This window comes from Leptidea sinapis, chromosome 3 (genome assembly GCF_905404315.1).
Source record: "Leptidea sinapis chromosome 3, ilLepSina1.1, whole genome shotgun sequence".
Lineage (NCBI taxonomy): Eukaryota > Metazoa > Arthropoda > Insecta > Lepidoptera > Pieridae > Leptidea > Leptidea sinapis.
In genome coordinates this window covers 5,569,421-5,586,762 of record NC_066267.1, presented here as the reverse complement: position 1 = coordinate 5,586,762, position 17,342 = coordinate 5,569,421, and the positions used below count along the sequence as shown (strand labels likewise).

Genomic DNA, 17,342 nt, shown 5'->3' with positions numbered 1-17,342 from the left:
AAGTACCTAAATTTATTAGAATGTTATTAGCATAATCAATAAAACGAAACTATAAATTAAGCGAATCTTAATTCTTAGCATTCTTGCTTATTAGAAAAATTCAGACTAGTACGAGTTGAACATTGCGTTACGCCGCTGCGTGCCTTTCCACACTGTTCCTCAGTTCACGCTCGAACATTAATCGGTAAGGCAACATGGTTGTAGATGAGTCATCTTGCAGTGGTCCTTCGAGCCGGATCTGAACCACAACAGTACAAACAATGTAATCTTGCAGCATCGTGGAAGGTGGGGGAGGAGCGTTCTGGCGTCGCTGCCTGGGCGCGGGTGTGCGACTGCTACGTGCCTCGCTCTGTCTCTGTTCTCCACCTGACGCACTCGCTGCAGATCATCTCGCTCTCTCGCTCATAGGTGAGTCGCTTGTTCCACGCAGGTGTTGTTGATGAGTGATTATTTGAATCTTGGTATAACCAAATATACCTAAATTTTTTTGGTACACGTGTACTGTTGTGGGCTGGTATAAGCTGTGGGTGCCGGTACAACTGGTATATTATCTATAATACACCAGTTGTACCGGTAAAGATCTATTTTGGAATTAGTAACCAGCAACTCCTTACCGGAGAGTAAGCAGTGTGTAGCAGTGAAAAGCATCTAGTTTAAGCAAGAAGTTAACCACACAAAATAGATTTTAAATAAAATAATGTAAATATTAATTATATTTTCTGAGGGACAGCTTATGACCAAGCTGATTTTAACCAGATTCTAAGTTAAGTATGCCACGATGCTATGAAATACACTGATATATACTATCTGGATGTGGCAATATTAGTGTACTTTTTTTTATCATTTGATGATGTTGATTGATTTGCCAGTCGCTCAGTTGATTTTGTTATTATTATCGAAGTATCAAATTATCGTCAACCAAATCGCAGCGTCGTGCGCTATGTTTGTTAGACTAAAGTGCTGTTGCTGTGAAAAGCAAAACTGAGCGAAGCAAAAAGGCAATACTACAATGGGACCCCTGTATTGAAAGATTTGCGAACAGACTTAGTTCTGCAGCACAAAAAGGTTTAAATGAGTAGACAATTAATTGACATAGATACGGCGCGAGTAGTTTAATTTAGTTATTTCCATAGTATTATGTCCTATGGTATATTGCTATGGGACATCGCTGCCGATATTAATACAATAATTTTGGTGCAGAAGAGGGCTATTCGCACTATTTATAATCTAGGTCTTAAGGAATCATTGAGAGTAAAATTTAAAGAAATTAACATCTTGACTGTTGCTTTTCAATATATTCTTGCTAATGTAATGTATGTTCATAAACACATAAGTGAATTTCCTAGAAACTGTCATAACCATAATGTTAACACCAGGAACAGACATAAACTTATTATGCCTACTACTCGGGTAAGTCGAGCTTATATGCTTTTACAACAAAATCCCGGAAAATGTTCAAAACAAAAGTATTACGTTATTCAGAAGAATTGTTAAAAAACGTTTGTGTGGTAAAGGTTACTATAACATAAATAACATTCTTAATGATACCACAGATATCTGGGAATGGAGTGACTATTAGGCTATTAAATATTAAGTCTAATTGTACAATATTAATTTGTACATATATTTTTTTTAAGAAACATAAGCCCGCTGAGTTCGTTGCGCCCGTTCTTCTCAGGTAGACATCTCTAGAGACGTAGTGGTAGTTTTTGACTTTCAATAATAGTGATGTCACATCCTATTTTGAATAAAAATATTTGAATTTCCAATGTAATGTGTTAGAGCGTCTGTGCTGCGGCGCGGGTGCGGCGCCGCCGCAGCTTATGTGCGGCGCCGCAGCGGCCGTGTCGTCGTCTCTGCCGCGCGCGGGCGAACTCCGCGCACGCGCGCTGCGGCGGCTGGCTCGCGTCGCCTCGCTCGCTCTGCAGCGTCTGCAATCCGATAACCCGCTGCATCTGTAAGTCTATTCATGTGTTTGAACTAAAACTTCTTTAGGCGCGACTTGGGGGTGACTCGGAATACATTTCTGACGGAAGTAACGGTAGTACTTCCGGTAGTAAGAAGTCAATTGAAACAATTTTTATAACAAGAATATTTGATATAATATACTGGATGTCCTAGAATAGGTGGGGCAAACTAAAATATCATATTTTGTCCATGAGCTTTCAGATAAACATAAAAAAGTATATATGTATCTATCTGTTAATTATTCCTAAAGTTAATTATAATTAAGTTTTACTTCAATCGTGCGTTAAGATTACAAAGCATACTCTTTTTTCTCCGAGGGGGAAAATACTATTACGTATCTTGGAATCAGGATACAAGAGACCCTGTATGTCAGACTCGGTCTGGTGACCTATACCTACTAAAACACCGCCTCTTTGTTCTGTTCCCTCGTTGTCCCCCGCGGGATTGCCGTCGAACGATTTCTTCACTTAGGACTTAGTTTGCCGGAAACAGGGTACATTTTTATGACAGTAAAGGACGAGATGAGCAGGGCGTTCAGCTGATGGTAATTGATACGCCCCGCCCATTACCATGCAGTGCCGCTCAGGATTCTTGAAAAACCCAAAAATGTTGAGCGGCACTACAATTGCGTTCGCTGCCTTGAGACAAAAGATTCTCATTTGCCCAGTAATTTGACTAGCTACGGCGCCCTTCAGGCACAATAATGCTTACACATTCCTGCTTCACCCATAATCTAGGCGGCAGCATGTGCAAAGGAGCCCCCCACTGCTAATATGCATGTAAATAGAAGGCAAATATTTTTTACTACTTTAGACTTATGCACACATAGATATATTTATGAGCGAGATTAAAAAGTACAAAATTCAAGTATAATGCGACTGGTATTCAAATACTATAAATCTACTCAGAGATAATTCAAAACATATATTATTAATCTCAAAAGTGAGGGTTATCACTTTTTAAATAACAAATTGTTTATCATTAATATTATTATTATTACAGGAAAGCGTTAGAACAAGCAAGGGCAATAATATCTGAAGCGAATAAATGTGAATGACATTCCTCTACAAAGCAAGATGGTTCTATTAGCATCAAATATAATCGAATGCACTGTATAATATATTATTACAGTGTATATAATTGTGTATAAAAGACGTTAGACACAAACAGTTCTATTACAAAAAATAATAATTTAAACATGGCTAAGACACGTGGTTTAATATAACAACGTCAGTGACCTAAATATAACAGTATCAGTGAACCAAGTATAACAACATCAGTGGCCTAACTGTAACAATATCGGTGACCTAACAATAACGAAAAATGGAGTTTATATTTTTTCATTACAACACAGTGTTTAGCTTGTGTTTAACTAAAACGTCGTTAAACACATCATAAACTGAAGTATACAGGAAAAATTATATTAACGGAATCTAATTTTTGTTAGCTGTCATCTATCTGTCATCATATAATCTAAATCTTCCATAGACCAAGTAACTATAGGGCGAGGCAACATGAGACAGATAATATCCTATATATATAGGTATAATAGGTACTTAATATAACACAAGTGTTCTTTCACTATCACTTTTACATCGTAAAACACAACGCGCCATATTTACTTCGATTCTACTTAAAATTGTCACTGATGTTGAATAAATAGTGGATATTTCAAACGTTTCACAATAATAATAGCTATTTTTATAGACGCAAATAAAAGTAAACAAAATATCTATGCAGCGCTGTCAAGTTTGTTTAGCACACGGGTGTGCTGACCTTGAAAAAACCGGGCACGCATGGTGAAACAAAAAATCTAATCACTCTATCTCATTTCTTTACATAAGACTCGCATAAGTTTTTCTTTTTCTCGTGTGAGTGAGACGGAAGCTATCAATTAGTCTAGTTAATATACTTATATGAAATCTTCCATATGAATTGGATCTATCCGTTAGATACACCTAGATACACCTGAGACAAGAAGATTGTTGAACGCTAAACAACAAAAAGACACAGATTTGTGATAGAACTTTTTTAAAACAAGTGTTCAACACATGATTAAGTTATTTGTAACCTGACTAAATAATGTGAGGAATGTCAATAGAAATCACGACTTGCAATCAATAGAAAATTGAAGCTCAGAAGTAGCTCCAGCTGCAAGTATTTTTTTGATGATGAAGAAAAGACATTTGAAGTCCAAACTTGAGTGAAAGTTGTAGTCTTTAAGATCCTAACTTGGATTTAAAATAAATCATATTGGAGCATATATTTGTTTTTTATTAATATTCTCAAACTTACTAATTAATTTATCTCTTGAATGAAGATAATTGAATTTTTGTGTTTATAATTTTGATTATTTTTTGTTTATCTACTGTTATTAAAATTACTAAAGAGATGAATTAATACACAGTTACTGCTAACCTCAGAACTCATTGCAGGGGGGCAATTGTGCGCGCTGTGTGTTTCCCGCACCACTGCTTACGATTTCATATATGTCCTAGACATTCATGCGTTCAACACACGTACCGCAAAATATTTGTGATCTATTATATTATAGAGGGTGCTCTTTGCGAGTTCATCTAACGTCACATGCGATTATTTTCTTAAATATTAATTTTTTTCTTTGTTTTGTGTATTAATACATATACATTTATGTTACTGTTATCTAAACTGCCATTATACCGCGTTGTTCCCTCCCTGACCTCGCTATCCCAAATAACGCATTGAGCGTGTTAAAAAGCACGAGTGCCTAGACCTTTTTGTAAACGCAACAGTTGTGTAAACAACGCCCCACACTGAAAATCGATAAACCACAGTTGTTGTGTTTAGCACCCAATGTGTACTAATTAAGTTATGCTTAATAACCAGCTGTGGTTATGACTCACCATAAGGTGATGTTAAAGGGATGTGTGTCTGAATTGATTCTTTTGGAATTCTTTTTTGTTCATGAGAGAGAGAAGAAGCGCCGCAACTCTCCCCGTATTTTTTGGCACCCCTTAAAAAAACAGTTAAATCAATATTGCTCTTATAGGGAGGCAATCATTAAAAAAACGTTACACAACACTGACTATATTGTATTCCAACGTGTTAGAGTACACAATAATTACAAATAACTGGAAATCGATCGAGAGGGTGAGTGGCGTACGTCGGGGGAACATTACAGCGTACAGTAACGTATGACGTAGCGCGATCCCTGACTCAGACTGGCCGCGCCCGCGCCGCCGGGTCGTTGGGACTTCGGGTCGGCGCGCGGTACCGCCTGCCGCCTGGTACGCGATTACGAGGAGAGCGTCTGAGGGTAGGAGAAGGACGAGCGGGTATATTGCTACGCGCTATACTATATTATAATCTAGTACAAATCTATCCTATCATTTATATACGTGGGTAGGTAACACTGAAAATGTTTAGAACTGGCCAGTTAGAAACATTGTTAATGAAAACTTTTTTAAATTTCAGTTTTAGAACTCTTTGGTAACTTAATGTAGTATATTGCATTCATTTGTTTTTGTAAATTGGCGGCAAATCTAAAACTCTTGTTACATGTGAAATGTCAGTGATTTATTATGACTTTCGTTGTGGACTTACTCAACAACAAAGCTATGATGGGCTGAGATTATCATTTCTTAATGAAGCCCCATCTCGTGCCACTATTTACAATTGGTTTAACGAGTTTAAGCGTGGCTGTAGCAATGTCCATGATGATCCGCGTGAGGGAAGTCCTTTAACAGCGACTACTGAAGATAACATTAGTGCTGTGCGACGCATCATCTATCAGCAGATACGGGCAAGCCTAAGCCGTACCAATGTATGAGTCAAGTTCAAAAAATATTACACGAACATTTAGGCGTCAGGAAGCTTTGTACCAGATGGATTCCCCATACTTTAACCGTCGCCGGTTAAAGTATGGGGAATAAACCAGAAACACCTTCGCATGGACTGGTGTCGCCAAATGTTAGATAAGTTCAACGGCGGTGACTCTAATGCTGTATTTGACATCATCACAGGTGATGAAAGCTGGATATATTGCTACGAACCCGAAACCAAAACAAAAACAATCAGCTCAGTGGGTGTTTCCTTTCGAGGATCGGCCAACTAAGGTAAAGAAAGGAAGAAGTCAAGGAAGAAAGATGATTGCCTCATTCTTTGGTCGGAAAGGTCATTTCGGGACAGTTGTGCTAGAAGATGGAAGGACAGTTACTGCAGACTGGTATATCAATCGCTGTTTGCCTGTTGTCTTGGAAAAAATTCGACAGCAGCACCCTCGAAGCAGGATCCTCCTTCACCACGACAATGCTTGAGCGCACTCCGCAAAACGGACTGTTGAATATTTGACTATGGCAGGTGTCGAGATAATGAGTCATCCGCCATACAGTCTTGATCTGGCGCCCTGCGACTTCATTTATTCCCAAGAACTAAAGATAAAATTCGAGGTAATCACTTTACGAGCCCTGAAGATGCGGTGAAAGCGTACAAAAATTCCATAGAAGAGACCCCTAAGGAAGAATGGGCCCACTGCTTTTCTCGGTGGCTCCATTGAATGCGACGATGTGTAGAGAGGAACGGAGATTACTTCGAAAAACTATAAAAGTATTGGCAACTTTCTACATTAAGCCATTATTCAGTTTCTAAACATTTTCAGTGTTACCTAGGTATTTTGCAAATAAGTTGCACAGATTAACAAAATATACTTAAACATGTTATTTACTTTTACCCTTAAAGCTATTATTCATTGATTATGAACCCTATTACAATAATTGTATTATAATTAACAAGCAATTCCCTATTTCTATTGTTGAAGCAATGAATTGGCAAAGTCATTTGTTCTTATATTCAATACAAATATAGCTTAAATAACTATTTCATATGAAATACTAAATTCGTTAAGTGAATTTTGATAAATTAGAATGGAAATATGATGTTTCACATCTGGTATTCCCTTTGCTATAGACAAAAACTTGCTAGTATCATTTACCATCTATTCATATTTCTTTTTAAATTCCACAAATGTTTTGGTGAATTGTGTTATACACACCCATACATGATAAAGCGATTATTTTTCTAGCTAAGTGAATTTTTCACATTTACATCATTCAATCTTCATTCCTATTTCAATAAAATCTGTTTTTGTATTATTATTGTTACCTATATTGAGCATCTTTATATAGGTTTATTGCTCATGTTCATGAATCAAACAGCTATGAGTATTTTTAATACTAGCTAGGTACTTATTAATTTAAAAATATTGTTTTTTTTTTTCATATTTTATTAGAAAAGCTGTGTTAGGTAACAGTTATCCAGCTGAAGTGAAAGAATAAATCATGAATGGATTTGTGCAGGTGTAATATTATGTGAAATAAAAATTGGTTTTTTAATAATATCATATTTTATTCTTCAATTGACATTTTATACAATCAGATTATCTATCGTATTATAGTCAAGCAATTCTGAACCAATAATACAATGAACAAAACAAAATTTTCTTAAAAATAAATACACAATTTATGCTATAGCTTCAAGATCAATCATCATTTTTAATGAACCATCAGGATCTGCACAGTGTAAAATGTTAGCAACATCACCTTTCCTCATTGATATTGATGGATTTGCTAAGAAAGCTGTTCCATCAATGAAGCAACAGGGTCTTTTTGTAGACATCTCTCCCAGGCCTTCCAACAGCTCAATATTATACCAACATAGAATGCAGTTTGCATCGCCATTCTCTACAACTGGAACACTTAAAACATTTGCCACCATATTTGAAACATCCCCCAATTCCACTGGCATTGTTAGTGCTGTGTAATCTAAGAGTGAATAATCTATGCCAAAGTTCTGTGATACTTGAAATTTGTTAATGTGTTCAGATATTTGGGGATAACCCACATTTTCGTCATAAACTCTATTTGTTATATTTAACCAGTTACATTGTGCTATCTGAGCTATGACAGATACTTTGTGTGGCAAAAAAAGTCCTTCTGATGAGAGGTGTGATTGCTTTAAATACTGACATATTTCCCAAAACCACTCGTCAATATCACCCCCTGGTTCCAACATTATGCAAAAAATGGCATGGTATTTTTTCTTACCAAAACTATGTTTACCCCAGTCATCTCCAATTAAATATGTAACTTTTGATAAGTCAATTTTATTTATTTTGAAAACCTCCTCTATAAATTGTTGATCCAACTCAGTTCTTGCCCAGCAAACAAGAGATTTGGCTCCTCTTTTCAACATTTGGAACCCAAACATTGGAAATGGAGACAAATCAATGATGCTCATTGTGGATATTTCCATAATTTGTCCTAAATAGACACAAACTAGACCCAAACAGTTCATTATATTGTTCATTAACTCAGTGTCATTCAAAAATCTTATGGCCTCTGGTGATATTCTTGTTACAGATAAATCTGGGATCAGTGATAATTTTCCACTACCAAAGGAAAATTCACAATTAAATTTACCACCTTTATGAACATGTTTTGGTAAAAAGTCATAGAAGATTGCCTGCTGCCAAGCAGTAGCTCTATCACTTGATCTAGGATCTGTTGTTAGAGTGTGTGCACCTGATAATATTAAATTAAACCAGCCAATATAACAATTAACTTCTCCACTCTCTCTGGGAGTGAGCTCAACATTAATTGGTTCTGAGTTTTCTAAGATATCATCAATACTATTTACATTGTTAAAATCTACTGACAGCACACATTCAGAATTTGTCATATATTTTAAATTTTTAAACATGTATATATCCTCACAATCATATGTATCTTCATTCTGTAGAACATGAATATTCCATGGAGATATATTTAGAATTTTTTTTACAGAAGAACAAACTTGATATTTAGACATCAGTTCTTTACATTGTGCACCTATTATGTAAAATTTAGCTATTGAGGGAATAATTCTCGCATCTACATGAAGAAAGTTTTTCCAGGCATGTGAAAGGGCAGGCAAAACATGTTCACCAAATAGACCAGCATCAAACAACTCTGTTACTAATATAGTGTGCTTTTTGTTGTTAACATTTTCAGTCAACTCAGTTGATTTTTTATTTATAACTAAATATTTATTATCCTTGTCTACGGCATCACTAAGCACAAGATTAGATATGTTAGCCATTACTTCTGAACTATCACAAGCTGTGATGAACTTGGGTTTACATTCACTAACATATAAAGAGAGTAATCCAGTTCCTGAGCCTAAATCAAAAACAATATCGTCAGATTTAACAATTTCCTTAATACTACTATGGTAGGCATCATTTCTGATGTCGTCATTTAGCATTCTAAAATGCCATCTTTCAACTAGGCAGTTTTTCACAGAGTTCAAATTCTTTTCTGCATTTACAAAGGCGCCATCAACCATTAAAGCCTTTTGAAACTGACTCCAAGCCTCCAAATAGAAGCCAAATTTAAAAAGGTATTTACCTAGGTCATTCATCAGATACATGTTTCCAGGGAAGATGACATTCGCACGAGAAAAATTGTTAAATATTTCATCAGTTTTATTTGCAGAAGCCAACATTTCGTTGAGTTTACTCAAGAGAACACGAAATTCATCTTCGTAGTTGTATTTTGCATCTGGATGTTTTTCAAAAGCCATAAGATACAAGTCTAAAGCTTTAGTATAACGGCATTGGACTGTCGAAAGCTGTCGAGCATATTCAATATACTCGCGCCAATTAAAATCTTCGACGTTGGACATTATAGTTTTCAAATAATTTTATATCAATCACATCAATTATCAGTAATGTAAATGTAAACAATAACTATAGTAACTCCTGCATCACTTGTGAAGAGCCTTGTTATTTGTGAATACTAGACTCGTAAATGATTAAATACTTAGTAAAATATGAACTGAATCACTAGATATTACATATTGATGGCTGAATAACAATAATCTACACTAATAATTTGAATTATACAAACAAAAACATGTAAACATTTTAATTAATCCAGCAAAATTACAAATATTGAAATAACAATTAACAATGATTAGGTAGGCCGAAATAGTGTCAAATGTCAGATACCTACCTACTAATAAACGGTAGAGCTATTCTACCAAATTCTACTAATTAACTGCAAACTAACCCTATAAAATAATGCAATACCTACTCTGAAAACACCTACCACCTAAAAATCAACCATTCATAACGTGTCTCTTCAATTCCACATGTCATTGGTGAAATAATTTGCACCACTTGCAATTGGTGCAGCCACGCGCCATATCACAAACTTGAATTGAATAAACTGCAATTCATCTGTCAGAAACATCGAAGGTAAGAATTTATAGCCTAAACACATGGATTTGGTACTGCCATGAGACGGTCCGGTACCACGGTGGGTGCCGCGAGGCTCGAACCAATTGGGCCAGGCTGCAAAAATGTAGAACCTGAGCTATAAGAATCATTTAGCAGGAGGAGGAGTAGTGCGGGATATCCTCCCGCCCCAGACACTGCTCCCATGAAAAGATACTCAATCGTTATTTACCATTATCACAAAAGTAATTATTGTAACCCAACCTCAAAGCAAATAAAATTTGTTTACAAAGCCAAGCAGAAGCCTCGCTTGACGGAGCTAATGTGTATTAAAAAATAAAGAACACCAAAGGCCATAACCACGGGCTATGCCCGCCATCCTCGTTCGCCAATATATTGTATAAAATAAATGCCTATGCCCAAATGCGACTCAAGTCCTAAGCTTGCATTAACATCCTAAGTGCTTTTAGTGGCATAAGAGTAACTAATTGCTAAAGTTACTTGCATCAACTAACTTTATCAATAAAAACATGTAATAGTACCGGTTAAGCAAAAGTTAAATTAAAAAACCTACGATCCCTGCTCGATTCAGCAGGTATGTGTTTTTTTTGATAAAACAAATTTTAAATGGCCATTTTTAAAGCTGTTAACATAGTTTATCGTAAATATTAACCCCCTTATTCAAATTATTTAACTTAAAAAATACAAAGACCTATGGGGCTTTAGATACTAAGCGTTAGGCGATTAAATAAAACAACTGCTTGACTGTGAGGAATATGTGGAAGATGTATGATTTATTTGAAATCTCGCTCTAAAACTAATGTTCTCGCAGTTTGTGTAAACTTGCGTCGAAGCTCGATCATACGATGTCAATGAGCATTCCGCACCTACGCTATTGCTCATTGATTAAAATTGCATGAATAGCGATCGACGCCCGAGTCCCGACGCGTCATTCGAGGACGCTCGGCCTTGCTGTGCGGTTGTGTAACGCGGAGCATATGATCAGTCATATGCTCCGCGTTACTCACGTGATCAGTCACGTGAGTATATCTGCGGTCGACGAGAGAAAGTACGATGCTTGAAACTTCACTGAGATGACTACTGGTGATCTGTATGATTCTATGAGTTGATGTACAGCATTATGAAATGGTTCTTACCAGAGCTAATATTACGTTATACAAAATAAAATGTTCTTGTCAGAGCTAATATTACGTCATATAAAATAAATGTTCTTGTCAGAACGAATCTTTCGGCATACGCTTATTACAGTTATTATGCACGATTACTATTTCTACGATCTATAATGCTACGTTACAAGTTAGATATTAGACATTTGTATTAATTGATGTTATTGGTTGTAGGTACAGCTACAGGGCCATTCGGCGAGTATTGTAAAATACATACTTGATATTAAAACACCTGAATTAGCAATAATATTTAACGAATGCATAGATGAGGGTGTGTTCCCTGACCTCATGAAATTTTCAGTTCTTTTGACCCTGCTAATTTCTGACTATTTCAGTGCTGCCTGTTTTTAGTAAAATTGTTGAAAAACTTTTGCTTCAGCAATTCAATCAATTTGGTTTCACTAGGGGCTTTTCAACAATTAAGGCACATATTTTACGCCTGGGAAGTGTCACAGGATGCATTGGGCATTTTTGTGATTTGTCCAAAGCAGTCAGCGTCCACCATGAAACTTTACTCCTAAAAATAAAGCATTATGGAGTAAAAAATAGAGCCCTTAATCTGTTAAAATCATATTTAAGCGAAAGAGTTCAGATAGTCGACGTAAATGGCAAACAGTGTTCGGGTAAACCTGTGGGAATAGGTGTTCCGCAGGGTTCTATTCTCGGTCCTTTCTTGTTTCTTATATATATTAACGATCTACCTTTTGTGGTATATGATAGCCATGAGATTGTATTGTTTGCTGATGATACTTCACTTATTTTTAAATTGAAACGAAGTGCAGATATTGATGACGAGGTAAACAATGCACTCTCAAAAATAGTGCGTTGGTTTGAGACGAATAATCTGCACTTAAACAATAAAAAAAAACCAAGTGTTTACGGTTCATTACACCAACCATAGCGGAGGTACAAACCAACTTTCTTATAAATGACCAGAAACTAGAACTTGTGGACACTACGGTCTTCTTGGGTATCCCGTTAGATAAAAAGCTTCAGTGGGGTCCACAAATTGGCCAACTAGCAGACAGGTTCAGCTCTGCGGAATATGCAGTTAGAAAGATTAGAGAGTACACTAATGTTAGGACCGCTAGATTAGTGTACTTCAGTTATTTTCACAGCATCATGACGTACGGTATTTTACTGTGGGGTCATGCTGTTGACATTGACATAGTGCTTGCTCTGCAAAAGAGAGCTGTTCGTGCTATATATCAGCTTGGTTCTAGACAGTCTCTCAAAGATAAATTAAAAGAATTAAATATTATGACTGTTCATTGTCAGTATATTTATGAAAACTTAATATACGTTCACAAAAATCGTCACCGTTTTGCTCTTAATAGTGATTTTCATTATTATAACACTAGAAATAAGGAATTGCTTGTACCTAATTCTAGTAGGCGTCATAAGATACATAATAGCTTTAAGGGTAAATGTATATACTTTTATAATAAAGTCCCAGCCACTGTTCAGGCATTATCTATAAATAACTTTAAATATTTTATAAAAAAAAATGGCTCTGTCGTAAATCTTATTACTCCACAGATGAATATCTAAGTGATCCGACAGCCGTGGACTGGATTATGATTATTTTATAGCATTAGCAATTAAAGTACAATATTGTATATTTTTATTATAAAGAACACAAAAAAAGAATGCTGGGCCTGTTTCTTGCAGCGCTTCTTCTCTCTCAGAGCGCTATTTGCTTACGAAGAGGTAGTAGTATCTAGTATATTAGAAATGACACCAAAAATAATTCTAAAGGAATAAATTTTTAGAAAATAAATGCCTTTTATGTATTAATAATTGAAAAAACAGGTGACTGTAAATAATCAACAAATTCAAATTCAAATATTTTTATTCAAAATAGGATTTATAATCACTTATTGAACGTCAAAATCTACCAACCATTCAAAAGAGACTGCCTCAGACATGAGAAGAATGGGTAACAATTCCTTTTTACACCTGGCAGGCTGACATCCCTAATGTTGTGGCTGACCGAGATGGCCTATGGACTTGCATCCCGTGCCACTAAATAAATAAAACAAAAAAAGGCTGACCAAGAGCGGGAAAACATATTTTTTCAATTCTCTACATCACCTTTCCAATGACACTTTATTAAACAAATTTAAACATATGACTTGAAATAGTAATAATTTTTGAAAATCTCGAAGTTTATTTATTATTATTATTACTGCCTAAAAAATCAATTAAAACAATTTTAACTGTTATAATTTAATGGCTATAAAAACTTTTTTTCAAATTACTCAGTAATATTGGAAAATTTCCACTTTTATAAAATATAAATAAACAATTACTAATGTCGAAGGGATCCTGTTGGTGAGCCTGACTTAGCTCACTTTCATTTCCCAGGATACATGAATGACCTGGGATTCATTCTTAAAATTATGTGAGGTATTATCACTCATAATAATTATTTATCAACTCTTTCAATTTCCAGATGTCATAATAAGGTTTAAGTTTCTATGTTTGGATGCATGATTCCATTTTGTACATTCCGGAATACAGATAATATTACTATGCACTGCACTGTTAATATAATTTGATTTAATGGTAAATATGGAAACAGATATTGTGGATGTACAATTTGTATTCCAGAGTGAATGATAGGTGAATTCTTTTTACAAATTCATAAGAGAATGATAGTATTTAAATCTACACATTGCTATGATAATACAACAGTATTCCATAGTGCACATATCACACTTTGATTACTATCACTAACAAAAGCTTTTTTAAAATAATCTAATTGTGTGGTTTTTACACTGAATCCCAACTGTCCATATTTGTTACCACCTGAAGTCCACACTGACCCATCTTCAAGCAAAATAGCTGTGTGCTTACTTCCACAATCCACATCTTTTATGTTTACTTCTATCTCTTTGCCATCATCATCATAAAGATCTACTAACATAGGAATCCCATAACTTCTTAATAAGAATGGTTCTTCCTTTTGTTTTATCCCAAGCTGTCCAGTGTTGTTCCAACCCCACACATACAAATCACCATGTTCACTCAAAGCACAGGAATGCCAACCACCTGTACTGACTTTCACAATATTAATTCCAGCTAAAGCCTCAACTTCTTTTGGATTTTCTAAATTGTTTAAATCTCCATGTCCAAGTTGGAGTCTCCTAAAAATATCACTTTATATATTATATGGATAAAAGGAATAATGGCCAAGTTATTACTTAGATTTATTTCAATATCTTTGTGTTTATCATCATCATTTGAATTGTTTTAAATCAATGTATAATAGGTACTAATAATTAATATCTAGTTAATAAGTCATATCTAATATCTTTAAATGAGCAATTCTTGTATATATATATATATATATATATATATATCCTGAATCTCGGAAACGGCTCCAACAATTTTAATAAAATTTAGTATACAGGTAGTTTCGGGGGCGAGAATTCGACCTAGCTAGGTTTCAATATTAAAAAATGTAATTTATCCGTGTTTTATATATATATATATATATATATTATATACACAAGACTATAATAGCTCAGATGGGACATTGGGTGATCTGGAAAGCAGAAGACCCTGGTTCGAATCCAGATGTCCTATAGTATTTTTTTTTCAAGTTTTGTACATTCGTAAAAATCCGAGCAAGGCTCGGTCGTCCAGATATCGTTTAATAATACAATATAAAGCTAAAAGGTTAAGTGGCTTTCTAATTTATACTATCACATTATGAGTCAAGTTAGCTGTCACACTCCAGCCAAGGAACCACAACCAGCCAGAATTCTGTGATTCTGCTTTCTATTTGGTGACTCCAAATAACAAAATTAAAAATAATTACTTATTTAAAAACTTGCCTTCCATTGCCCCAAGTGTAAACTCTACCAGTATCTGTCAGCAACAAAAAATGCTCATAGCCAATGTTAATATCAACTACTTGTCCATAACAATTACTTGTATCTAAATGTATTGGTAGAAGGCCACTATAAACATCGCCGGAATATGTTAAATATAATGCCGAATTATTTGACATTATTACTTTTATAAACACATTTGATATGTCAGTATTAGCATCATTACTGTATTCAGTTACAGTAATTCTTTTAAAATGTTCTGTTTTTAAATTGAAAATGTATATAGAATTATATTTGTCTATTAAAATTATATTGTAATCATTGCCGGCGGCTAACATATAGGATATGTTTTTAAATTCAGTGGGAAATGGAAGTGCCACAAACTGGTTCGTTTTTCCTCTAAAGGCACCTGATAAAAATATTCTGTCATCCAAGGAGAATAAGTTATAAGACCAAGTTACGCATAGTAATGTCGATCTTTTGAAAGATTCACATTTATCTAGGGATACAAAACTTTCAAAATAATTTTGATGACACGACCACTGTCCAAATAAGTTGGACCCAGCAACTGTGTACATACTGCACATTCTTAGTATATATTGTAGTGTAACTAAAAGTACTCTGTGATTCTTAGTTTACTACCTAGACAGGTATTGCATCTTTACTGTAAAATCAGCAACACAAATATTTAATCTTCCTGTATACTTTTAATAATTAAATTTTAATTTAACATTTTTATTAAGAATTTTAATTTTGAGCCATAATTATGATACATCACATGACACATGATCATTGATCAAATGTTCAGTGATCACTGCTTGGTCACTGCCTACATCAAAGAGGATGTATAAAAAATAGTAAATAGTGCGGCCTATTATTATATTTTCCGTCTGATGCATATTTGACATCAACAGGACGGAAATTAGGCTGTCGACCTTATCGTATTCCTTTTTCATACCTCGTCTTGTCTTCTGGCGCCGATCTAAGGCATACCGCGGCGCGAGGGCACTTTCCGATTGTGGTGGGCTGGTGTGGCATTAGGCAGTAAAGTTAGATAGTTCGATCTAGGTTTCTTTCCTTCCGAGACGTCTCTTGCCCCTGAACCCTGGTAGCCCCTTTAGTACGATGAAAACTCTAAACTTCTACGTATTGAAATTCTTGGCATCTAAATTCCCAAATCTAACCTCGGAAACCTCTGCAATAGATTTTTTAGAATTTATCCATCTTGACTGTAGACCCAGGTTTGTCAAATTATTAGAACTATGCCAATGTACAAACGTTCTGCTACCATTTTAACAAATAAAGAACTGATTGTGGATGAAGAACCTTTCATTAATAATGAACGAGAAGTCAACGGCGGAGGAGTAGTCAATGATGAAATCACTGAAACTGAACAAGGGTTAGAAATGAGAAATAATGGAGTAAATGACGAAGATTGTGATATAGCAAAGGAAATGCACACATCCCTTTAGGAGAAATAGAGCATGAAGGTAAAATGACTCTATGGAATCGTCACAATCTGCAAATCGATACAGAGATTTTTTGTATACAGTAATGTTTGTCATGCACAGTCCAAATCGGATCGGCCTATAACCGAACCGACCACATACAAGCAAGCGATGGAAAGTGCTGAAGCTCACACATGGCGTAAAGCAATGGAAAGCGATTTAACTCTCTCAATGAAAATCAAATGTGGGATATGGTAGACTTACTCAAAGATGGGAAAGCGATCCCTTGTAAGTGGGTTTAGAAGATCAAGATCAATCCTAATGGCACGGTTGATAAATATAAAGCACGTTTGGTAATAGAAGAAAGGACTGGATTACTATGAGACACTTGGAGTGCCGCTGCACAAGAGAATCTAGCTTTGTCACAATTCGGCGTTTCGACCACGTTTCGCTATGGTAAATGAAATGAAGAGATTTACATGAATCCTCTCGAAGGCTGTTATGATAAATCAGGTAAGGTATGCTAACTCAAATGGAGTCTATATGGTTTAAAGCAGGCTCCTCGGTGTGGGAACCATTGCATTACCGAATACATCTTAAAGTTAGTGATAGATAATGTGAGAGTGGTCCATGCCTCTTCGTAATAAAC

General features: G+C 35.4%; 3 protein-coding genes across 3 annotated transcripts in view; 1 reads left to right on the top strand and 2 right to left on the bottom strand.

Moving 5' to 3' along the window:
• LOC126979389 (PAX3- and PAX7-binding protein 1) overlaps nucleotides 1–4,231 on the top strand; it is a 29,992-nt gene extending 25,761 nt beyond the window's left edge. Inside the window, exons 14-16 of the mRNA XM_050828665.1 lie at nucleotides 275–408; nucleotides 1,783–1,957; nucleotides 2,971–4,231. Coding sequence (XP_050684622.1) covers nucleotides 275–408; nucleotides 1,783–1,957; nucleotides 2,971–3,025 — 364 coding nt within the window. The 3' untranslated portion in view covers nucleotides 3,026–4,231. The remainder of the gene's footprint in view (nucleotides 1–274; nucleotides 409–1,782; nucleotides 1,958–2,970) is intronic.
• A 3,104-nt stretch (nucleotides 4,232–7,335) lies between these two features.
• On the bottom strand, nucleotides 7,336–9,937 carry LOC126979394 (protein arginine N-methyltransferase 9-like). The gene has a single exon (XM_050828673.1). The coding sequence runs from the start codon at nucleotides 9,664–9,666 to the stop codon at nucleotides 7,465–7,467; it is 2,202 nt and encodes a 733-aa protein (XP_050684630.1). The 5' UTR covers nucleotides 9,667–9,937; the 3' UTR covers nucleotides 7,336–7,464.
• A 3,303-nt stretch (nucleotides 9,938–13,240) lies between these two features.
• LOC126979451 (RCC1 domain-containing protein 1-like) lies at nucleotides 13,241–15,880 on the bottom strand. The gene is made up of 2 exons (XM_050828766.1): nucleotides 15,249–15,880; nucleotides 13,241–14,555 (listed from the first exon to the last, which is right to left on the bottom strand). Exons 1-2 carry the CDS (start codon nucleotides 15,830–15,832, stop codon nucleotides 14,087–14,089), a joined length of 1,053 nt encoding a protein of 350 aa, XP_050684723.1. The 5' UTR covers nucleotides 15,833–15,880; the 3' UTR covers nucleotides 13,241–14,086.
• Nucleotides 15,881–17,342: the final 1,462 nt, after the last annotated feature.

Bases quoted from the DNA above. Each gene is read 5' to 3' on its own strand.
- LOC126979394 (XM_050828673.1), bottom strand. From the start codon at position 9,666: ATGTCCAACGTCGAAGATTTTAATTGGCGCGAGTATATTGAATATGCT.
- LOC126979451 (XM_050828766.1), bottom strand. From the start codon at position 15,832: ATGTGCAGTATGTACACAGTTGCTGGGTCCAACTTATTTGGACAGTGG. The intron at 14,556-15,248 runs GCAAGTTTTTAA...TGATATTTTTAG, and splicing joins TACACTTGGGGCAATGGAAG to GAGACTCCAACTTGGACATG.